Below are 22,526 nucleotides of genomic sequence, written 5' to 3' on the forward strand. Positions count from 1 at the left end.
TAGCTAAGGATGCTGAGCAGGGGAGACCAGCCTGCAGACGGGACCTATGCTGAGAGGAAAGAAAGGAGCCTGCGCTTTCCCCGGTTATCCCAGGTGTCTGGGGCTGGTGGTGTGGTCCCATCTGCAGCTGAGGAAGCTGGGGCTCCCAAGCGCCTGGCTGAAAGTTGCTCAAGAAGACCCCCCTTTGAGAAGTGGCCATCTAAGTGAAGACTGGGGGGTCCAGCTGTATCCTATACAGGAATATAGTGTAAAACATAGCACTTTGGCCAGGCGTGGTGGCGCACGCCTTTAATCCAAGCACTTGGGAGGCAGAGGCAGGTGGATCGCTGTGAGTTCAAGGCCAGCCTGGTCTACAAAGCAAGTCTAGGACAGCCAAGGCTACACAGAGAAACCTTGTCTCAAAAACAAAACAAAACAAAACAAAAACAAAAAAACCCAAAAAACAAAAACAGCACTTTGTTCACATGTGTAAAGGATGTCAGGGTGGCCCAAGGCCTCATGTGCATATAGTTCTGTGGGGGAAGAGAAGTTGGTTCAGCAACGGTGGCAAGTACAAAGGTCCTGGGGTGGGAGCGTGCTAACATGGCGAAGGACAAACCAAGTCTAATGCAGCTAAATCTGCGAGCAAAGTGGGACGGGAGAAGCAGGGGAGCTCAGAGAAATGGCAGGGCTGGGGGGGACACTGGATCCCTGCAGGGCCTGGAGCCAGCACAAGGGTTCTGAGAGCCACTGCAAGGCTTGGTTGGAGCCATAGAGAAGGCATGAATATCCTTAAGCAAACCAGCTGACGAAAGCCTCCCAGTGCCTTCAGGGGGAACGGGAAAATTGTCCAGTCTCGCTTTCACAACTTCTTACAACCGGGTCCCTTCCTGTCCGCCGCCTTTCTATCTTGTCTATCTCCTCTTCCTGCTCCTGAGTGAACCAGCGTGCTCAGGCTGGTCATGCCAGCTCCTGGCCGCCTGCCCTGTTGTAGGCCTGTCCTTCCCACTGCCCCTTTCACCTACATCCTCACACCACACTTCCAACCTCATCCTCTCAAGGGAGCCTCTCATCCTGGCTCGTCCCCCGGGCTTGAAACACATCCACACACATACCCGTGTCCCGTCCACTCTGTCGTGTCCTTCCCACGCATGGTGGTCCTATGTGCTCTCCTCTACCCTCTTCCTCAAGGACTCTGGTACGCTAAGTATGTGATTGACTAAAAAAAAAAAAAAAAAAAAAAAAAAGCACAGCCTGCAGAGCATAGGGCTCCAGGTGACGCCACACCCACATTGGAGGAGTCAGGGTGGCATCATCCCTCTGCTGGCTGCTCAGCTCACTAGAGCTGGAGCAGACTTTCATGGTATGCCTCTCTCTGAAGGCTTCCTGGAGGATGTGCTTTTGATGGGATGGGTGGGCCTTCCTAGTGTAGAGTGCACGTGAAAGCAGACACTCAGAGTCATGCTGACCTAGGAAAGACAACCAGCTCAGGCTTGATCCCTTGAGGGTCCCAGGGTCCCCAAAGCAGCCCCCCCCCGTTCTCCCACAAGCAGGCTTCTGGGATCTTGCAACCCGGGGCATCTAGATCATGAGAACCGGTTGCTGGGTAGCAGAGGCTGGCCCTCCGTGACAGTCACTTCCCCCCTCCCCCTCTTCCTCCCTCCTCAGGCTGTATGTGCTGAAGCTGTCAGATGACATTGGAAACTTTGGGGAGGTGCGGCTTCCCCTCCTCGGCTGCCTCGGTGTCTCCTGGGTGGTCGTCTTCCTCTGCCTCATCCGAGGAGTCAAGTCTTCAGGGAAAGCAAGTACCCTCCCCAGGCAGGGTTGGTTCCCACCCTGCCTCTCCTCTCTGGGTGGCTGTGGTGGGGGGAGGCGGGGGTTGGAGAGGGCTCTGGGGAATCCATGGAGCCTGTCTTGTGCCAGGTGGTGTACTTCACGGCCACGTTCCCCTATGTGGTGCTGACCATTCTGTTTGTCCGCGGCGTGACCCTGGAAGGAGCCTTCACGGGTATCATGTACTACCTGACCCCACAGTGGGACAAGATCCTGGAGGCCAAGGTGGGATGTGGAGGGTTTGACCCCAAAGGGACTAGGGAGTGAGCACATCTGACTGCGATGGCTCACTGGCCGTCCTCTCTGCAGGTGTGGGGGGACGCTGCCTCTCAGATCTTCTATTCCCTGGGCTGTGCATGGGGTGGACTCATCACCATGGCGTCCTACAATAAATTCCACAACAACTGCTACCGGTGAGCAGCAGCTCCCCCCCCCCCCCCATTGCCAGCCTGAAGGCTTCCCCCATGTCCCGAACTCTCCACCATCTGACCCTGGATCCACAGGGCCACCGGACTCCGGTGCAGCTTGCCGCCTAGCAGTGACCTCCTGTACTCATGACCTTGAAGCCCTGAGAATCTTCTCAAGTGGTTCATGAAAGTAGAAGGCAGGGCTGGAGAGATGGTTCAGTGCTTAAGACCACTGTCTGCTCTTCCAGAGGTCCTGAGTTCAATTCCCAGCAACTTCATGATGGCTCATAACCATCTATAATGAGATCTGGTGCCCTCTACTGGTGCGTAGTTGTGCATACAGGCACATACTATATACATAATAAACAAATCTTAAATTAAAAAAAAAAGTAGAAAGCAAAACACTGGCCAGAGACGGGAATGGGTGGTTGAAGGGCCTTTAAAAGACGAAGAGCAGAAAGGAAAAGGAGTTAGGGGTACTTTTGTTTCTAGAATATCCAATCTCCACGTCTTCTCTTGGCCCAAACTGAAGAAAGGGAAGCAAGCTGGGTGTCCTAAACTTGTCGTTTTCCTCTCCCTCAGGGACAGCGTCATCATCAGCATCACCAACTGTGCTACCAGTGTCTATGCTGGCTTCGTCATCTTTTCCATCCTAGGCTTCATGGCCAATCACCTGGGTGTGGATGTGTCCCGAGTGGCAGACCATGGTCCTGGGTTAGCTTTCGTAGCTTACCCTGAGGCCCTCACGCTGCTTCCAATCTCCCCACTCTGGTCCCTACTCTTTTTCTTCATGCTCATCTTGCTGGGGCTGGGTACTCAGGTATGATATGTGTGTGTGTGTGTGTGTGTGTGTGTGTGTGTGTGTGTATCCGGCTGGCTGGCAGCGTGGGCGGGAGGAACTGGGGCAGAGCGGAGCGCAGGCCCCTATTCTGAAAGCCGTGTCTGTAGTTCTGCCTCCTAGAGACCCTAGTCACCGCCATCGTGGATGAAGTGGGGAATGAGTGGATTCTGCAGAAAAAGACCTACGTGACCTTGGGTGTGGCTGTGGCTGGCTTCTTGCTGGGCATCCCCCTTACCAGCCAGGTAAGGATGGAGATGGTGGCAGGCAAAGCGGCGGGGGGTGGGGGGTGGGGGTGGGGTAGGGGAGTGCTGCACTTGCCAGGGCACTTGGGAATGGGTGGGTAGCCTGGTCTGTGGCACCCTGGCTCACCTGCCTGCTGGCCCACAGGCAGGCATCTACTGGCTGCTGCTGATGGACAACTATGCAGCCAGCTTCTCCTTGGTTGTCATCTCCTGCATCATGTGCGTGTCCATCATGTACATCTATGGTAAGTGCTGCCCTTCCGTGGCCTCGAGCGTCCCAGTCTCTGACTGGTCCACTCTGTCTGTCCTCCTGGGCCGCTGACACACACCCCCTCCCCCGCATCTCTCCAGGGCACCGAAACTACTTCCAGGACATCCAAATGATGCTGGGGTTCCCTCCGCCTCTCTTCTTCCAGATCTGTTGGCGTTTTGTCTCTCCGGCTATCATCTTTGTAAGTTTCCCAGGGGCCCTCCCAGGTAGCTCTGCGCCTACGGCTCTGGCTCTTTGGGCATCTAAGAGGCCTGGATAGTTAGATGTGTGCGCCCTCCGAGGTGCCAGATCCTGACCTTGGCTTGGGAAGGGATACTGAGCCCACTGTTTGGCTGAAGCCAATAAGCCAAGCTCAGAGCTGCAACGACATCAGGGACCCAGCCTCGCTCCCTGGCACCACTGCCCAGCTGCCTTGAAGGGGCCTCAGGGAGTCACTGAGTGACTTCTGTCTGCCCTTTCCCCCAGACACTCATGGAGGCTGACCCTAGACAGGGACGACATGTGAGACCGCGGCAGCATTCCTCTGAAGCCCTGGAACCTGCCGGTGCAGGGCTAGGGGTTAGGTGGGCTCGGTGGTGGGGGGCATTTCCTAAGCCTCCGGAGGCTAGGAAGTTGGACAGCTTCGAAGGGAGCACCCCCATTTCTGCAAACGCTGTGCCAGCAGCAGGGACAGTCATCAGAGCAGAGCACTGGTGTTAAGACTCCCTGCAAGAAGAGAGCCGGGCTCTTCCTCTGCTCCTCTACCCTGGTGACACACCAACTCATGCAACAGCTCTCTGGGTTTTCACTGGTCTCCTTATTCTACACACAGGGACGTTGAATAGGCCCACCTCCACCACACACTTAATAAGGGGCAAGAACGCCGGTGCAGCCCAGTGTGCCACAGGAAACCATGCTAGAGACGGGATGCATGGCCTGTGGGCTAAAACCTGCCTCATTTTGCTGCTTGTGTGAAGTGAGAAGGGGAAGGATTTGATGGTATAGTGGTCACTGTGTAAGGAGAAGGTCTGTGTGCCCACTCGGTCCCTGGGCTCCCGCAGTGGCAAGACAGTGTCCAGAGTCACCGGTGTCTTGCTCAGTTCCTTGGCATCATGGGGAGCTCTGTACCAGATGTCAACACTGCCTCATGTTTCTGAGAAAAGGTCCCCGGAGGACCGAGGCCTCCACCACAACGGGGTGTGGGATGTTCCCAAGCCTGGCACGGGCACCAGTTCTGGCCACGGGCCCGGCATTGAAACAGGAGAAGCGGAAGTCTTTCAAGGCTGAGAGGCCAGAGCGGGCTGGAACCCCTGTCCAGCACCATGCCCTCTGGGGGTTTGGCATTGGCCAAGGACCAGGGCACTCTCTCCTGAGGGCTAGGAGGCTACACTCTGTTATCTGGGGTCACCCACTAAAGGCCTGAGTAGAGATTGATTGAAGCAAGCAGTGCCCAGAAAGCCAGGCTGGAGGTACCTTATGGGTTTTTTTGTTTTGTTTTGTTTTGTTTTTTGAGGCCTAATGTGCCTGTGAAAGCTCTTGACAAACCCCATAAGGACAATGAAGGAGTTCATGCTCATATACATCAGGCTTTGTCAAGACAGGTGTGGTAGTGCTCAAATTTAATCCCAGCACTGGGGAGGCAAGAGGCAGGGGCAGGTAGTATTTGAATTTGAGGCCAGCCTGATCTATATAGTTTCAGGCTAGCCAGTGTGACCCAAGTGAGACCGTCTCAAACAAAAGCAAAAACCAAACACACACACACACACACAAGCCAGGCACTGCTAGGTCCGGAAACACACACACTTCGTGTATGGTGTCCCAGGAAGGATGCCCTAGGTTCAGTGTGGGGAAGGCTGGAGGAAGTTGAGCTCCAGGATGCCCCTAGGCTGAGGGGCATGTCGAGTCCTTCCACAGGGTCACCTCGCCAAACCTCCTGTTTCTTTTAGTTCCTTTGTTCACCTCACCCAGCTCTTTGGAACCGGACACAGCATTTCCAGCCTCTGGGCTCTCTCCAGGCTGAATGTCACCTGTTAACACAGCCACAGGGAGGCAGCACCTCACCTGGCCTGCTCTCTTCAGCAGCCTTCCCAATCCAAGCATCTCCCCCGGCACAAATCAGCTCAAATAGATAAATGAGATTGCGCAAGGCACCCTAGACCCAGGCTTAATGCAGTAATCCTCCGTGCTCGCAGGCCTATGAGCAGCGCAGAGGGAAGCAGATGCCGCGGAGGGAGAGGCCTTCTAGGAGGCAGGAAACCCCGAAAGGCTTCCTGAAAGAGGTGGCACGGGCTCAGGGCTTGACAGGAATGCTGAGGGTGGGTCTGCAGAACATCGGAGGCCAGCGAGGTCCTCTGGCAGAGTTGAAGTTTAAGGCTAGAAGTGAGAGCCGGCCGTGGTGGCGCACGCCTTTAATCCCAGCACTCGGGAGGCAGAGGCAGGTGGATAAGTGTGAGTTTGAGGCCAGCCTGGACTACAAAGTGAGTCCAGGACAGCCAAGGCTACACAGAGAGACCCTGTCTCGAACAACCAAAAAAAAAAAAAAAAGGCTAGAAGTGTGTTCTTATCTCACTAGGCAGCACAGGGCTGAGAAGGTGGCAGCAGCTTGCTTCCTCTCTGTCAGTTCAGCACACTGGCAAAAACATAGCTGCTGGGAGGAGGGCTAGCCTGGGGCTCTGGCCAGCCTCACACGTCATCCCACCTCTCCCCCGCCCTCTACAGTTCATCCTCATCTTCACGGTGATCCAATACCGGCCAATCACCTACAACCACTACCAGTATCCAGGCTGGGCTGTGGCCATCGGCTTCCTCATGGCTCTGTCGTCCGTCATCTGCATCCCGTTGTACGCACTGTTCCAGCTCTGCCGCACAGACGGCGACACACTTCTTCAGGTGAGGAGCGAAGACGGACTGGGCAGCAGGAGAAGCGCAAACACTTTGCGCTCACAGGTTTTCCTGACACGCTCTTTTTCACTGTGCCCCCTTGCCTACAGCGTTTGAAAAATGCCACAAAGCCAAGCAGAGACTGGGGCCCTGCCCTCCTGGAGCACCGGACTGGGCGCTATGCCCCCACTACAGCCCCGTCCCCTGAAGATGGGTTTGAGGTCCAGCCACTGCACCCGGACAAGGCCCAGATCCCCATCGTGGGCAGCAATGGCTCCAGCCGCCTCCAGGACTCCCGGATATGAGCACAGTTGTTGTCGCAAGGGGGAGAGGCCCCACCCAACCCTTGCTCCCACCACAGAGACTGGGGAGGCAGTGGACAGGTGTGGCTGCCTGCCCCGTCACGGCCCTGGCCAGGATGGCTGCTGTCACCTTGGCCACCACTGCTAGTGCAGACGTTTGTGCTCATGTCCCCAGTGTTTACACGTCCTTCAGATGCCAAGACAGCAGCTGTGGGGTGGGGGGGTGGGAAAGCCATGGGAGGAGTGATGTCAGGCTGGGGCCTGCGGTGGTAGTGTTCAAAGCACTTTGGAGGGAGGTCTCAGGCCAGGTCCCCAGAGGCCTTGCCAGGCTTCGTGTGGCCTCTGATGCCCTCACGCTCTGCCCCGAGCTGTGGTTCACTAGGGGATCAGAGGTTCTGCTGCCACAACCCCACCTGTTCTCCAGCCTCATGACCAGTGTTCCTGACCCCAGAACAGACCCTAGCCTCTGCCCAGGCAAACCTGTATCTCTCTGTCCTCGGCACAAGGGGCGGGGCCACGGGGTTGCACAGTGTTACTTGTCAGCCTCTACCACCCAGCCCTGTCCATTTGCGTAGTTATTTTTGTAAACATTGTGTTGCCTGTGGTTGCCCCGCCCCCCCCCCCCCCCCAGCCTTGGGTCCAGTCTGTCTTCCAGGCCTGCCTGCACCTCACTCAGGGGCTGCTCCAGGGTCTCTCTGCCCTTTGTTCCAGCCCTGGTTGTCAGGCCCAGCCAGCAGAGGCTGTGTGTGACCCAGCAGCCTGCCCAAAGCTCTTGTTTATGGAGGGACAAGGAAGGGGACTTCTCAGTAGGAAGTTTGAGCCCAGAGTCCTGGGGAAGGGAACCCTGCACGGCATTCCCTTGTCCACCCTCCACCAGGTTGAAGGCCCAGTCTTCCTAGATGTGCTAACCCCCCACTCTATGTGCCAAATGGCCCCAGTCCACGTGACCCAACACCCTACTCCCGCCCACCCCCCATCCCCAAACCCGGAAGTCAGAGCTCCTCCCAAGCCCTGCAGTGTCTGTTTGTCCGTCCTCTGTGCCCTCTGCAGTGACAGCCCTGGCCAAGGCACCTCTAATCCTCTGTAGCAATAACGGTGTGCCGCCCACCACTGCCCATTGTCCATCACTAGGGTTTTAAAAGTCCGTAGATTTTAATGAAATTTCTATTCCTGTCTCTGAGCTGCTGCTGTGCTTTGTCTGGGTCCCTAGGGACAAAAGTAAGGTTGGAACCTCTCTGTCCCCCAAGCCTCTGTGGAGGCCTGAGTGGAGGAGACTGACCAAAGGCTTTGAGGGTTAGAACAGGTGTCCTGCCACTCAGTCCTGGATCTACCAGTGACCCGTCAAGGGTTGGGGCTGGGACCAGACCAACACACAGCTTGGGGTGAGGGGTGGGGAGAATGAAGCAGAAACTGGTAGGGCCACAGCAGCTAGAGGCAACTATAGATGGGCTAGTTGAAGCAGAAGCAGTAGCCCTTTTTTTGTGACCAGTCCTTCAGGTCGGGGCCCGGGGTGCCCCACCAGACCCTGATGTGGAAGTTGGCTTGTCCCAACAGCTGTACCGAAGTTTTCGTCCCCAACGTCCGGTGGTTGCCTGCCCTCGAGGGTGGGGGCAGTGCCCTGGAGGAGGTGTAGGCATGTAGCCATGGAGACAAGGGAAGGGTCTGAGGCCTGGAATGGATGACCTCAAGGGCTTCTGCCTGCACAAGATGGGGAGCTGTGAGGTGACCGCGACCTGGCCCTTCACACTACCCTGTCCGCCCTCTGTTTTGGTGTACCTGTGCATGGCAGAGGTATAGGAGGGCCCCAGAGAGACCTGTAGCTCCTGCTGCATGGCCGCCTTCTGCTCCTTTATCTCTGAGGAAGGGATAAAGCGTACCTGGCCTCTTCTAGAATATGTACAGTATGGGGTAGGGGGCTGGGGACTCTGGGGACCTGCCTGGAGTCCTTACCTGTCAGGGTGGGCATCAGGGTAGCCTGGCAAGCCTGCTCCTGCTCCATTTCCAAACAGTGCTGTGGAGAGAGCTGTTTCAGTGGCCCTGCCTAAAGGTGGAGACAAAGAACCCTAGTTTGGGGCTCAGGAATAAAGGCCACGGAGTCTCTCAGGCAACCATCATGAGGGCATAGCCTGTGGAAAGCCAAGCTTAGCAAGAGGGCGGCTGGGCATGCACTCAGACTTAGTGAGAGGATGCAGGAGACCTGGGACTGTCAAGTGGGTTGGTCTAGAACTGCCGACCATGGCCTCTGATAGCTGAGAAATGGGGTGTAGGACTCACCAACCTTGACATGCACATATGTGTACACACATGCACACACACACAGTCATGATCCCTGCTAAGCAGAGAACCTGGGGGAAGGCCTTGGGCTGTGCTCACCTGCAGGTCAGAGACCTTGCGCTGCAGCATGTGGCACTCCTCCTCCAGGAGGCCCCTAGATAGGAGCACGAACAGGCAGAACCAGTGAGGCAGGACCTGCCCAACTAAACCCACCACAGGGCTCCAACCTCTAGAGCTGCTAGAAGCCACTCTAGCCCCTCCATTCTCTCAGGCCACATTGTCCTCTGGGTGCTGGCACAGTCTTCCAAGCCCCCACTGTTTCCAGGCACCTCAGTGTTTGCCCCTCCCCAGGTACCATCCTCGTCTGTACCCTGGCACTGGGCCCCTGGCTCATCCTCCTTCCATTAGCCCGCACATCATAGCCTACTTATAACCCTCCCGTGGCTCCCCCTTGTACCTGGCTTAAAATCCTACGACCCTGGCCCCTCCTGCTCCCTGCAATTGGCTACTTGCTGGTATCGTAGCAGCCCCACTAACTCTGTCCACCTCAGACACACACAGCCCCTTAAAATCCACTCCTGATGGGCGCTGGAGAGATGGCTCATCGATTAAGAGCACTGCCTGCTCTTCAAGAGGACCTGAGTTCAATTCCCAGCACCCACATGGCAGCTCACACCCGGCTGCAATCCAGCTCCAACTGATTTGAAACCTTCACACAGACATGCAGGTGGGCAAAACACCAATGCACATAAAGATAAATCATAAAAAAAGAAAAAAAACCCACTCCTGTCTTTTCGTCCCCAATCTATACACACCCATGTGCCCCTAGGTCTCACCTCAGGTGTTTGACAACCTGGTCAATGTTCGACACATTCAGTTGGTCTTTGATGACACTGAGGTCCCTGTGACAGCTGCTGGCAGGTGGGGTTAATGTCACTGTCTCTGTGTTGCTCATTTTAGTCCTTCAGGGTACAAATGCCACGTCTAGAAAATTTTGTTTTCCATGCACAGGCAACGTAATATCGTACAAACGTACAAATGACAGTTCCCGAGCCCAGGCTTGCACATGGCTTCTGCCCCTGTGACCTTGGGGAAATTGTTTATCCCTTTGAGCTTTCGTTTTCCCACCTGAAACCTGGGGACTGTGCTCAGCTTACAGGACTTGGGGGGTGGGGGTGGGGAACATCTGAATAAGACGTTGCTGCAGTCTACTCATGAACATGAGCACATTCATTTTTATCTCATTCTGTCGCCAGCTGAAAATGTCACTTGTCACCTCCTCTCAGCTCTTCGTGTATCTCTAGCCCAGCCCTCCATCTTGCTTGCTAGGCCTGAGAACGGCTCCCTGGAGGTGACTTCCTGTCCTCTAACCTGCATCTGCTTGGAAAACTGCTCCTCCTACTCTAGGACCCAGACCGAAGCAGTCCTTCTCCCGACAAGCTTTGCCTGCCTCCAAGCTGGGCAGGTGTCCCCTCAGGACTTCAGCCCTCACGTACCCACCCCTACCACAAGCGGCTATAGAAGTGCCCAAGCCTCAGAACCAGAACTCTTCCACAGAAACGGATTGGATCCACCAAGTCGGTAGAGACTTCTAGTCAGGGACAGAGCTTCCTCCCTCCTTACCATCTCTTTACCTGGGCTCACCAGCTCTCATTGAGAATACTTCCGGTTGGGTTGAGTCACATCTGGGCTCCTCTAAGGCAAAGCGAAGAACCCTAGGACTATACTGGGCCCACACCTGGGTCTGGTCCCTGAAAATCATGTGCATGAAGGGACCGACCTGAGGACCTCCTTTCAGGAAACCCCAGGAAAGGCCACCTGGGCTCTTCTTAAGGGGCAGACCATCTGATGTCCCGGCAAGGAGGCCATGCCTGAGACGCCCACCTGCCCTCACAGATGGCCTTAAGGCGGAGGCCTTGGAGCAACTGTCGGAGTTCTTGGCGCATGAGGTCCCTCAGAGGAGGGGGAGGTGCCAGAAGGGAGGGAGAGTCAGAGATGGGGTGGGATCCCGAAACTTGAGAAGACCGGATATCTTGGAGCAGCGCCTTTAGCATCGCCACCTGCAAGGAGAGCTGGGGCACCTTGCCACTGGGGCAGAGGGGATGGGTGTAGTGTGTTGGTGGGGGGTTGTCAGGGATGGGAGGAGCCAAACAGGGGAGAACAAGGTATTAGGGGTTCACCAAATGGGGCTTGGGACCCGGTAGGGGCACAGGAAATCACGTGAGTTGCAGGGCAGGCCTGGAATGTGACCCACCCCCAACCACCAGACTCCCACCTCCTCTCGCAACTCCAGGCTCAGGTCCACTGCTGCCTCCCCCAGAATCCTCTTCACTTCAGGCCGCTCTGGGAGTGGAACATGCTCCTCCACCAGCTCCCACAGTGCTGGGGAGTCGCCGGGCATGGCCTGCGTCGCGATCCCCTGTTCAGACCTATAGGACTGACCGACCGACTGCAGGTCAGAGTGCTAGATTTCCTAGGAGACAGACGGTCGCTCCGGACCAGAGCCACGCCCACGAAATCCCTTCAGCTGACATCGAGGCCCCGCCTTTATCTGCCTATATTCCCCACACTGGATTTGTGCTGTCTCTTGGTGGCCTACCGGGGACAGACCCTCTGGGGTACAGGATCCTGGCCACCTCTAGGAGAAGCTTGGCTTTAGGAATCAGGTCTTAGCCCCTCCCCTCCCAGAGGCGGTCACCTGGGAAACCAACTCGCCCACGGATCGGCCCTCTAAAGAGGCCTTGCCCTGCCCAGGCGCTCCTTAGTCTTCTAGCACCTTGGGCTTACCCTGGGATGCCTTTCTACCATGGAGTATGTAGAACTGAGAAATCTGGTCCCATTGGGTTCGTTAGGCTGAAAGCAGCATCATCAAGATAAACCCTTACCCCCTAGAACAGTGGAGGTACAAGGGCTTGGAGGTTATTAACTAGAGGGCCCTGGCCAGGTCACCTCCCACAACGGATACTAGCTTCAGGGAACCAGATCCCATTCCCAAGCAGACATGGCGCTGTTCCATTTACGTTTTTTACTAAAGCACCCACACAAGTTTCTGTGCAACATATAAACAGGGCAGGCCCTGGGACTTCTGCCTCCTCTCTAAGGGAGGGAGGCCAGAACCGTGAGTGACCCAGCTCCTACCTGTCCCTTCATGCAAAGGCCAACCCCATGGTCCCAGGAAACAATACAGCACCCCTTCTGGTCCCCTCCTGGGGGCGCTCCTCGGTAGGTGGCTCACAAAAGCTTGCCTCCTACAATTTTGAGTGAAAAAGGTTTCCCCTGCCCTGGAAACATGAGGGTTCTCCAGATCTGAGAATTCCCCCTGGAAGAGACACTGCCCCCTAGTCAAACCTCCCACCTTTCCAGGCCTTAGGGGACTTGAGGGTGTGGGGGGAAACTGAGGCACAGAGAGGTGGAGTGACCTAGGCCAGGCCACTCCTCGAGGCAGTGCAGGGGCTGGCCCAACCCTAACATTGAGGAGGTTTGGGCTGGGGAAAGTAGGGCAGGAAGAAGGGTTGACCCCAAGGAGGGCCATAAAGAGGGGCTTGCCAAAAAGCCCTCAGAGTGGGCTCTGAAACTTGTAGATGCAGCTGGCTGTCTATTAAGACTCTCAGAAAAACAGCTCACAGTCTCAAGTCTTGGGGAAGCCCCCCAAAGTAGCTGTCAGCCAGGCTGTAGGTCAGTCCTCTGGCAGGCAAGCCCTCCACACCAGAAGGGCACGGGAGGCCTTTGTCCGTGAGTGTCAGCCTTGATTGAGATTGAGCCATGACATGGGCTGTCCAATGTCCACTGTGATGTTGGTGAAGAGAGGTTGCCGGGATACTTCCAGGACGCGGTACCGCACCGAGCCAATGCCGTCCCACTTCATGCTCATCTTTGTGTTTTGAATCTTACTAAACCTAGGAAGGGAGATGAGTTCAGATCAAAGCTAACAGTCTCTGCACAATCCCAAATCTCTACGGCCAAGGCACAGCCGTCCCCTCCCAGCAAGGACAGCTTAACAGATGCCCGTTGCTCTGTTTGTTCTCAAAATGGAGGCCTGAGCCCCTCTGGTCAGAGAGCATAACTGCAACTCTCACGGCGTCTCCATTCAGACCTTCAATATACATACTTTATTACCACGGGGACACGTGTGTAGAGGTCAAAGGACAATGACCTGAGATTAGGTCCTTCCACCTTTACCTGGGTTGGGGGGGGGGATTGAACTCAGGACTCCAAGCTAGCCCACTGAGCGCCTTTACTCGCTGGACTACCTTGCTGGCCTGACTCTACTATCTGAGGCCTCCCACATGCTTCCAATGCAGTATACAGCCCACGTGTGACCTGCCATCTTTAATCTCCTAACCCTTGCCGTGTTTTGTTCCTCTTCCCATTAGTCACGACTTCCATATACACTCCTGCATGCCAGACTGCGCGCTGAGCAACAGGGACACAGCCGTGAGCAGGATGTGCAAGTCCTCCCTCCCCACAGCAAGCTTGCTTCACAGAGGGAGACAGATCCTTGGCAGAGGGAAGGTCTGCGTGCTGAGGGCACAAGGTGACTACTACTTTGGGAGAAGTATGAACTTGACAAAGGGAAAACAGACTGGCTTGTGGGTCAGAGCACGCATGGGCAGGACTCCGTGAGTCATAATAAGCAGTTCACAAGCCGTGAGCAAGAAGACACCGAGGGAATCTTAACCCAGTTTGGGCAGAAGGGTAGGATGGACTGTGGGAGGGCAAGGAGGAGGCGGGACACCCTCGCAGTCCTTGGGGCAAGAGCACAGATGCCAGGCTAAGGTAAAGACAGAGAAGTGAAGCAGACAGGCTCAAATGCTTGGTGGGTGGTACTGACAGGCCCTGCAAGTCACTCTGTAGACCAGGCTGGCCTCAAACTCATAGAAATCTACCTGCCTCTGCCTCCCAAGTGCTGGGATTAAAGGCCTGTGCCACCACTGTCCAACACCCAAATAATTATTAAGTTAGAGGCAAAAGGTATTAGAACCAACAGCTATACATACTTCCTTAGCCCCCAAAATTTCATGCTGTCTAGCCCTATCCACACCCAAGCAGACATCACTAATTGATGACCAGCTAATCCTACAATGAGACCAAGGGTCCTGGCATCAATTTACCTCCCTGTCATTCCTTCCCTGCTGACCATGGTTCCATTGGCTCCCTGGACACCCTGGGGGGGGGGTCTCATACTCCAGCCCCAAGTCAGTCCACAATCCATCTCTCCATTCCTATAGATTAGAGCAGAAAAGTTGGGAGACATAGAAGTCCCAACGGTCCTTCCCCTGACATAGCCCCTCCAGTTTTATGAATTCAGGCTTGGTCAAGGTTCTCCCTAGGTACATCCAACAACTAAACCATTCCTTCACCTCCCTGGAACTCAGAAAGTCAGACTTCCAGACAAATTCAGTAGTGTCTCTCCCCGTAAGGGACTCTCCAGTCTCTCTGAGAAAAAAAGCTAAAATACCCCTAGTACTCAACGACACGGCCCTGATGACCTTCTTGTCGCTGCCAGCCTCCAGATATCTAAGAACCAAGTTGCTTTAAGGTTTCAGTCTATGCCACGCAGGCGCATACTCAACTCATACAAAGACTCTGGCTTCTCCATCAACCCAGCACATCGCACTGGCAAGCATATACCCAAGGGAACGTGAGGCAAACTTTAGTGAAGGAGTAACTTTCCAAGTCCCACCTTATGTTCCCTCTACCTTGGTCCTTGTGGGTCGTCACGACATGTGCCGTAACCATTGACCTTGCCTGGTGTTAAAGCCTCACAAGAGAGAGCAGGACATGGCCTGGATGTGACTCCAGAAGGCTTGCCACCACTCAGAGATGCACCTGGCAGCTCAAGGAGTCTGCTTGTATTTCCCACGCCTGTCAGATCTTTCCCCAGCCAGCCACAAACAGCTAACGCGGGAAGGAGTTGGTGGCTCTGCCCTCTCTCAACCCTCCCTCCCCACACTTCCTGTCTGGTACACCTTTGTTGGGTTCCTAGGATCTGTGGCTGGCACCTGCTCTCATCTTATCTGCTCTGACAGGGTCAGAATAAGCAGGGGTCATCCAAAGTAACTAAGTGAGGCCTTTGAGGGTACTAATAGAAGAGCAGTCTAGGCGAGAACACAAAAAGCAAGCTGGAATTTAAATCTAGTCACCACTAGGAACCAGGCCAGGGGTGCCAGGAGTCACCGTTAGAGGTCAGGGGTCAGGAGTATTTGGGTCATTTCTAGGAATCAATTGCCTGTGGCAGGCACTCCTCAGGGGCCAAGGATGCTCAGAGGCTTCCTCTTATGGGGTCAGAGATCAAAGGCATTTGGGGTCCTGGGAAGTTACCTCTAGGGAGCAAGGGAATCAGGGGCACCTGGGGTCAGGGGTGCTGGGGTCACCTCTGAGGGTTGGGCTCGTTATGCTTGTCCCGGTCGTGCTTGATCATGCGGTAGCGGCCTATCCGGACATCCGGCCGTGAGATCTTCATCCCGGTTAGCGAGATCCTAGGGTGAGAGACGGGCGGACTGAACAGGCACCAGGAAGGATAAGGAGCCCCACCCAGGCTGTGCCTCCTCGCACCCTGACCCAGCCTGCTCTCTCCCACCTCTACTTACCGGTTGAAGATGTCATCATCCTCACCGCCCCAGCCCCAGTACTCGTTGGGAAAGCCATTGATCCTCAGAAACTGGGCCTTACTCAGGCCCGACACACCTCCAAAGTAGCTAGCATAGGGCAGCCTATGACATGGGAGAGCAGCTGTTAGGGTCACAAAGGCATTCGAGATGCAGGGTCACAGATGGTGTGTGGGGGTGACGTGTAACAAGGACTTGGGGGCGGATCAACATTACAGGGAGGGAATCTGAACCAGGGCTGGAGGCTGGGAGGACACGGAAGCTGGGACTAAGGGCCTGGGTGACGCAGGTCTGAGTCTCACTAAGAGAGTCTCACCGGAAGCCAAACTTGTCCATGGCTATGGCAAAATGGCGGGGCTGGTCACCACAACGGTACAGATTGCGGTCATCCATAGGGACCAGGTCCACATCACTGAAGATGAAGCAGTCATAGGCAGCATCCTCTTTCAGTGCCTCTAGGAAACCCACATTGAGCAGCTTGGCCCGGTTGAAGGTCTCCTCACCATGCTGATGGGAGGACACAGGTCAGCTCTGGGTCCGTGACCAGCAGGCACCTGCCACGTCAGTTTCCATGATAATCCCAGGGGCCCACACAATAGTCCCCCAACCCCGACAGCTCCCTCAGACTCTCAGGATTAAGTGCATCTTCTCACCCTAGATCCCCCATTCAAAGACCTTTTACAGTTTGGTTCGTCTCCTCTTTGGTGTTGCCCAACCATGTTACAATGCTTAGGTACCACAGATCATGCGGGACTTTTTTGTTACCAGGCATGAGGATGGGGATGGGGTTGGGGGTGTGGCTAGCAGTTCCCCTGTCTAGAAAAATGCATGCCTGGGAGAGGCTGACTTCTGAAGAAAACTCCAGGCCCAGTACCACCCCCCTTTCTCTTCTGGGCTTTGTCTATACCTCGTCTCGTTCGTTCATTCAGACACACCCTGCGACTTTTCCCTCTGTGCCAGATGCCAGGGCGGGGTGGGGGGGTAGTCTACAGATGAGACACCGGGGTGGGCCTGCCTCCCTGCTGAGCCTACAGTCACGATGGGAGACAACGAATGCCCGAATGCCCTAAATGACCAGGGCTGAAGCAGTCCCGCTGGCCCATTTCCATCCACTTCCAACTCCCTGGGCAGCCTCTGAGACAACACAGGACTGTGCTAGATGACCGTGTCCTCCCAATAAAAAAGACAAGCAAAGGGCTATTGGCAGCTACACCTCTGTGAGCCGGGGACCCAAAGAAATAGGACTGCAGGGCTCCTGGCCATACAGGCCCAGGCAACTCTGGACAGAGAGACAGGATCTGTCAAGAAGAAGTGGCCGCTTGACCTCTTTTACAATCCATGCTAAAGACAAATGCCTCTGCAGCTGGCATCTGTGAGTGGGTGCCTCCCAAGGACGGGGGAGACAGCGGACACCCCCAGAGGCAGGAGCCGCTCCCCTGGAACAGTGACCACTACCCCTGCTCACTGCCTTCCCCCCATCGTTCATCTAGTCTCTCTCACCAGCATCTTTCCCACCCGGCTCCTAAAACATGCTCGGTTCTCTCTCTGGAGGAAAAAAAAAAGCCTCACCTGTCCCCTTCAGCCATCACCCTATCCTTGGCCTTCCCTTCTCAGCAGAGATTTTTTTTTTTAAGAGTTGTCTCCAATTAGTTACTTTGTCAAATCTGATTCCTTCTTCAACCCACTGCAATCTGCTTCCGCCCCCACCATGCCCCTGAAATGGCTCTCACTAGGCCCACCTTGTTGCTAAATCCACTGGACGTACTTGGTCCACATCCCTCTCACTCCCCCACACTGCTCACACAGCTGCCTTGCTTCCTTCCTGACACTGGCTGCTGGGCTTCCAGGATATGCACTCCCCGGGGTCTCCTGACACTCTGTTCCATCTTCTGGGCCTCTTTAGCTACCTCCCTTTCTCCGTAAAACCCTCCAATGCTATTCTCCGTCCCTCAATAGTCCACACTCTGTAGACATGTCAGATGTTGTGGGTTTTAAGACACTTCTAGTTGGTCAGATGGCTCAGCAGGTACAGCAATTCCTGCATAAACCTGATGACCTGAGTTTGAAATCAAGTACTCCACAAAGTTATCCTTTCACTTCCAAAGTGTTCTATGGCACGCGTACGTGTGTGTACACACGTACGTACACACACACACACACACACACACACACACACACACACACACACAGAGTTATGGGCTAGTGAGGAAGCTCAGTTGGTAAAGCATTTGCTGAATAAGCTTGTCAATTTGATCCAAGGAACCTCAAACCCAAAACCCATGTAGACTGGGGAAGGGGAGAGCTGACCCACAAAGTTGTCCTCTGACCTCCACAAGTGTGCCATGGCCTGAGTGTGCATACACACACAAACAAACATTACACAATAAAAAATGTGTAAGCTGGGTGTGGTGGTGCACACCTCTAATCCCAGCACTTGGGAGGCAGAGGCAGGCGGATTTCTGAGTTGGAGGCCAGCCTGGTCTACAAAGAGAGTTCCAGGAGAGCGAGGGCAGTTATACAGAGAAATCCTGTCTTAAAAAACAGAAGAAAACGTGTTAATAAAGAATTGCCTGCCAGGCGTGGTGGCACATGTCTTTAATCCTAGCACTTGGGAGGCAAAGGCAGGTGGATCGCTGTGAGTTCGAGGCCAGCCTGGTCTACAAAGCGAGTCCAGAACAGCCAAGGCTACACAGAGAAACCCTATCTCAAAAAACCAAAAGCAAACAAACAAAAAAGGCTGAGCCGGACAAGTCAGGCGTAGTGGCGCACACCTTTAATCCCAGCACTCAGGAGGCAGAGGCAGGTGGATCGCTGTGAGTTCGAGGCCAGCCTGGTCTACAAAGAGAGTCTAGGACAGCCAAGGCTACACAGAGAAATCCTGTCTCAAAAAACCAAACCAAACCAAACCAACAACAAACAAATAACCAAAACAAACAAACCAAACTAAAACTGAAGAATTGCCTACATCCTAGTGTTTCCAGACCCCCGACAGATGTCCCTCCTAGGCCCAGACTTACATCTGACTGCCTGCACAAGGCCCTCCCCCCCCACTTCTCCAGTCTATCATCCCAGACAAGACAGCATCCTGTCACTCTCCTCCTGATATGGCCTAGCTCCTGTGGTCCCCATCCCTCTCACAGGTGTGGCCATCAGCCAAGACTAAAACCCTTGCTTTGTTTCCACATCTCTTTTCTTCCCACCCTTTGACTCCACCCATAAGCCCATTCACCAGCTCTTTTCTGGCTGCTGTAATCTCTTCCTAATTGGTCACACTGCTTCTAGGCAACCCCTCCCTCCATTCTTCACACTCATCACAGCAACATACACACACACACACACACACACACACACACACACACACACACACACAGACACACACAGGTTACCCCTACTTCACACAATGGCGCCCCACCAGCTCAGGCTAGACTCCAACTGCCAGACACATGTCTCAAGCTTGTCCTCATGCCGTCTCCTCCCCCCCACCCCCCACCCCTGCCCCGGCCCCACCTCTGGCCTACTGTTGCTACCCAGCCTGTATGCTGAATTCCACCCCTTAGTCAATAGGTCCTAAACACAGAGATCAGTTCTCCCAGTAAGCTCTGGCCTTCTAGGCTCCTCTTCCTAGAAGGGTCGCCTCCTCCCGCTGCCGGCTGTGTCTGCCAGTGCAGGCACCTGGACCAGGTTCCCACCGCCCATGCTCCAATCCAACCATACCCCTTCCTCCTGAATGCTCCAGGGGGCAGAGAGAGTACGCATAAGGTCCTCTCTGAGACCCAGTGACGGTTCTAGCCAGGGCTTAGATGCGTAAGCAACTTACGGTTTCAGGGTTCACGTTATCTTTCAGAGTCTAAATCTCCCTCTCCTCAAGGCCCCCAACACTGCCTCCTACTTGGTGCACACTAGGCCTCTACCACCTTTGTTTTAACATCTCTTCAATTCTACAGTGCTAGATGCCAAAGAGATGTGGAAACAACCTATGTACACCGAGTCCATGCTAACATTTATATGTCCATACCCTCCCACTCTAACCTTCCTGTGTTCACTGGCAGACACGTAGTCCCCAGTCTATGTCGACTCACACGACCACGAACACGTGAGGACCCACAGATTTCTCCAGCCCCACGTGCCCACCAACAGGCATGGGGGGGGGGGCAGGGGGAGGGCTCCCACATCCCTGAGCAGGCACAGCCACAGGTGCATGTGAGTTCCTTGATGCTGGCTAGCGCTCAGCCAAGGACCACAGACCACGCACCTGGTTGATGACATAGATACCGTAGCGCAGCCGCTGCCGCCTCAACATGGGGTGCAGATAGTGGAGCCAATAGCGTAGGTGGTGCTCCCGGTGTCTAAAGGGGATGATGACTGCCACCGTTTGGGCTGGGGTGCAGTCAGGTGGTGTATAGCGGCCGCCCAATAGCACGCCTGGGTTCTCCCTCTGCACCCGCTCCAGAGGCATGGGTGAGGTGAACTCGATGACCACTCGGCCCACTGCAGGCAGGACAGTGTCAAGAGTCAGGGCCTTTGCCAGAATCCAGGGACACTAGCCACCTGGGAGTGGGCGACAGAGCCCCAGGAATCGCCCTTTTTTTTTTTTTCAATAGACCTGGAGCCTTGGTGCCCCCATGGTTCAGCGCGCCAACTCCCTAGTCACACTGGTAGGAGTCTCTCCCCACCCCTACAACAACAACCAGGTAGACCCTACTCTACAGGCTCACCAAGACCGGGCGGCACGTCAGGACAGGGCGGGATGACTGGGGCCGTGGGGCCCGGCCTGGCACTGGGCACTTGAGGAAGCCCGGAGCTAGCGGCAGTGGCGTTGGGCCGAGAGCAGTTGGTACTGCTGCTGGCCGCAGGGTACAGGGCATGGGCTGGGCTTCGGGTACTGAAGCGACTGAAAAAGGCCAGGTGCTGGGCGTAGACGTCAAAGTAGAGGATGACGGCCACCAGGAAGTGCAGCACGCACAGAAGGAGCACAGCCTTGCAGACCCGCTCCAGCGTCCCCCCCAGCAGTCTGCTCATCCCGCAGGTGGCCAATGGCTGGCCCAATGGGCCCAAGCATCCGGCTGGCAGCCTGAGCAAGGGGAAGAGAAACAGATCGGCGGTCAGCACAGGACAGGTAAGGCTACCTAGCTGCTTTCTACTCGGCCGCCCACTCACAGACCCCTGCGTACACTTTGTATATACCTCTCATGAACTTGTTTGCATTCTGCTTGCAAAGACACCAACAGTCACTGGCAAGCGGGGTTTCTGCTATCTTAGACACACCCCGAACACTAAGCCACTTATCCACACACGTAAACCCTCGCTGTACGGCTCCGTATTCGCACACCCGCTGCGGTACAGACAGGTGAACTCGATTACACAAGGCCTGCGCCTCAGCACCGAACCACGTTTATCTATAGGCTCCACCTGGGCTCCCCAGAGGCCGGCTTCCTCACAAGATCGACTCAATACAGGCCACATGGTTAGGGAATGGATCACCTACTGAGCAGCTGTGGCTGTCATGAAGGAAGGCTTTATACTGTGGCTTCATTTAGTCCTTCCTACCAAGGGGCCGTAATGGGAAGTCATTTAGACACATGGCTGGTTTGGATATTCAGGTTCCATCAGCAAGCAGGCCTGGCCAACTGGGACCAGGCTGAGAAGGGGCCTTCAGCATCTAAGGGGTGGGGTGGGGGGGCCAGAAAATGGAGAGGGCGTTCTCCCTGGAACAATGGGTGAAAATACAGTACCAGGCAAGCAATTGATAGCCCTCACCTAAGAGCTCACGCTAGCTCTGGAGCCTCATTAGCCAAGCTATTTCTGAGTCCTGAAATGGTGTACGCTTGGACCCTGGAGGAGTAAAGTTCTTAGGGTGGCAGAGGTGGAGACAGAAGGGCCCTTGCGTGGGCCAGGCCTCCACTGTAGTTTTCAAAAGGACAACAAACACTTCTGGCAATGTTCCTGAGAACAGACTATCTCCAACATAACACAGGATCGCAAAGGCAGCTTTAGGACCAGCAGTAGGCACCCACACTCAAAGGGCACACAGAGACCTACATATAGAGCCAGGCACACTTGGGGTGACAGTAACACATGAGCCACATACATCAACAAACCGCGGCTCCCAGACTTATACAAGCTCACCCATACACCCAGACCCACGTGCAAGTACTCCCACCCCTCCCTCCAGGGCAGGGGCTCTGGGTCAGGCTGAGGGGGTGCGTCTGGGCGGGGCTGGGAGGTTGAACACGTGGCACCCCGGGACGGGGGAGGCAGCAGAGGACAGGTGGGTGTGGAGCCCTGGGGAGGGGTGCATGCAGTGGGGGATGTGGATGTGGGGCAGGGGCCCGAGCGCCTCTGCGAGACACAAGGCCGGGGCGAGCGAGGACAATGAGGGAGGCCGGTTGGGGGCGGATGCAGGAGCCCGGGAGGCTAGCGGGATGGGGGTAGGGTGGGGTGCAGCCAGGCCGGGGACAGCGCTGGCGCCTCGCTCACCGGGTCCTGGGCTGGGATCTGGGGCGGCGCGCGGGCGGCCCCCTAGCGGGACCGGGTCTGGAATGTCGGGGCCTTGGGTTGGGGGCCGCGCGCGCCCTCCTCTCACCCAGCGCTCGGGGCTCAGCAGGGAGCTCCGTTCCAGCTCGGGTAGGGATCCCGGCTCCGGCAGCTGCGGACCGCTCTGTCCCCCATGGCCCGGCCCCACAGCCCGGTCAGCGGTCCCCGCGGCCCCCCGGCCACCTCCCGCCGCCGCCGCCGCGGGCCATGGAGCCGAGCCGCCCCGGGAGGCAGGGCGGGGCCGGGCAGACCCACGGACCGGCGGACCGACGGACCACTGCACTGCCGCCTCCCTCCCGCGCTACGGCTCCTCGGAGGGGCAAGCCAGGCCGGCGCGCCCGCGCGCGCGCCCCCGCGGCCCCCGCCTCCAGCGCGC

The 22,526-nt window shown here is 55.8% G+C and overlaps 3 protein-coding genes across 14 annotated transcripts in view; 1 reads left to right on the plus strand and 2 right to left on the minus strand.

Annotated features, from left to right (window-relative positions):
* Positions 1-7,914, plus strand: part of SLC6A9 (solute carrier family 6 member 9) — a 36,071-nt gene extending 28,157 nt beyond the window's left edge. For both annotated transcript variants that reach the window (XM_084785992.1, XM_084785993.1), the window contains exons 6-14: positions 1,648-1,780; positions 1,903-2,037; positions 2,122-2,225; positions 2,802-3,039; positions 3,168-3,302; positions 3,448-3,547; positions 3,654-3,754; positions 6,271-6,441; positions 6,543-7,914. In XM_084785992.1, the coding sequence (XP_084642118.1) occupies positions 1,648-1,780; positions 1,903-2,037; positions 2,122-2,225; positions 2,802-3,039; positions 3,168-3,302; positions 3,448-3,547; positions 3,654-3,754; positions 6,271-6,441; positions 6,543-6,737 (1,312 nt within the window). In that variant the 3' untranslated portion in view covers positions 6,738-7,914. The remainder of the gene's footprint in view (positions 1-1,647; positions 1,781-1,902; positions 2,038-2,121; positions 2,226-2,801; positions 3,040-3,167; positions 3,303-3,447; positions 3,548-3,653; positions 3,755-6,270; positions 6,442-6,542) is intronic.
* Positions 3,772-11,877, minus strand: CCDC24 (coiled-coil domain containing 24). 7 transcript variants are annotated; one of them, XM_084786002.1, is made up of 9 exons: positions 11,608-11,877; positions 11,284-11,445; positions 10,893-11,068; positions 10,643-10,759; positions 9,845-9,970; positions 9,108-9,162; positions 8,685-8,775; positions 8,511-8,589; positions 8,060-8,432 (listed from the first exon to the last, which is right to left on the minus strand). In XM_084786002.1, exons 2-9 carry the CDS (start codon positions 11,407-11,409, stop codon positions 8,228-8,230), a joined length of 975 nt encoding a protein of 324 aa, XP_084642128.1. In that variant the 5' UTR covers positions 11,410-11,445; positions 11,608-11,877; the 3' UTR covers positions 8,060-8,227. The 7 variants fall into 7 exon arrangements, with proteins under 7 accessions (XP_084642132.1, XP_084642131.1, XP_084642133.1 ...); XM_084786007.1 differs by lacking the exon at positions 8,060-8,432 and adding an exon at positions 6,326-6,459 and having other exon boundaries at positions 11,284-11,877; XM_084786003.1 differs by having other exon boundaries at positions 8,685-8,745; positions 11,284-11,877.
* Positions 11,878-12,018: 141 nt separating this feature from the next.
* Positions 12,019-22,487, minus strand: B4GALT2 (beta-1,4-galactosyltransferase 2). Of its 5 annotated transcripts, none has more exons than XM_084786000.1 (8): positions 22,200-22,484; positions 21,374-21,448; positions 20,332-20,687; positions 19,869-20,104; positions 15,933-16,123; positions 15,599-15,721; positions 15,383-15,487; positions 12,019-12,904 (listed from the first exon to the last, which is right to left on the minus strand). In XM_084786000.1, the coding sequence occupies exons 3-8, from the start codon at positions 20,633-20,635 to the stop codon at positions 12,748-12,750; spliced, it is 1,116 nt and encodes a 371-aa protein (XP_084642126.1). In that variant the 5' UTR covers positions 20,636-20,687; positions 21,374-21,448; positions 22,200-22,484; the 3' UTR covers positions 12,019-12,747. The 5 variants fall into 5 exon arrangements, with proteins under 5 accessions (XP_084642126.1, XP_084642125.1, XP_084642124.1 ...); XM_084785999.1 differs by having other exon boundaries at positions 22,094-22,484; XM_084785998.1 differs by lacking the exon at positions 21,374-21,448.
* Positions 22,488-22,526: the final 39 nt, after the last annotated feature.

This window comes from Acomys minous (assembly GCF_964271855.1).
Source record: "Acomys minous genome assembly, chromosome: 6".
NCBI lineage: Eukaryota > Metazoa > Chordata > Mammalia > Rodentia > Muridae > Acomys > Acomys minous.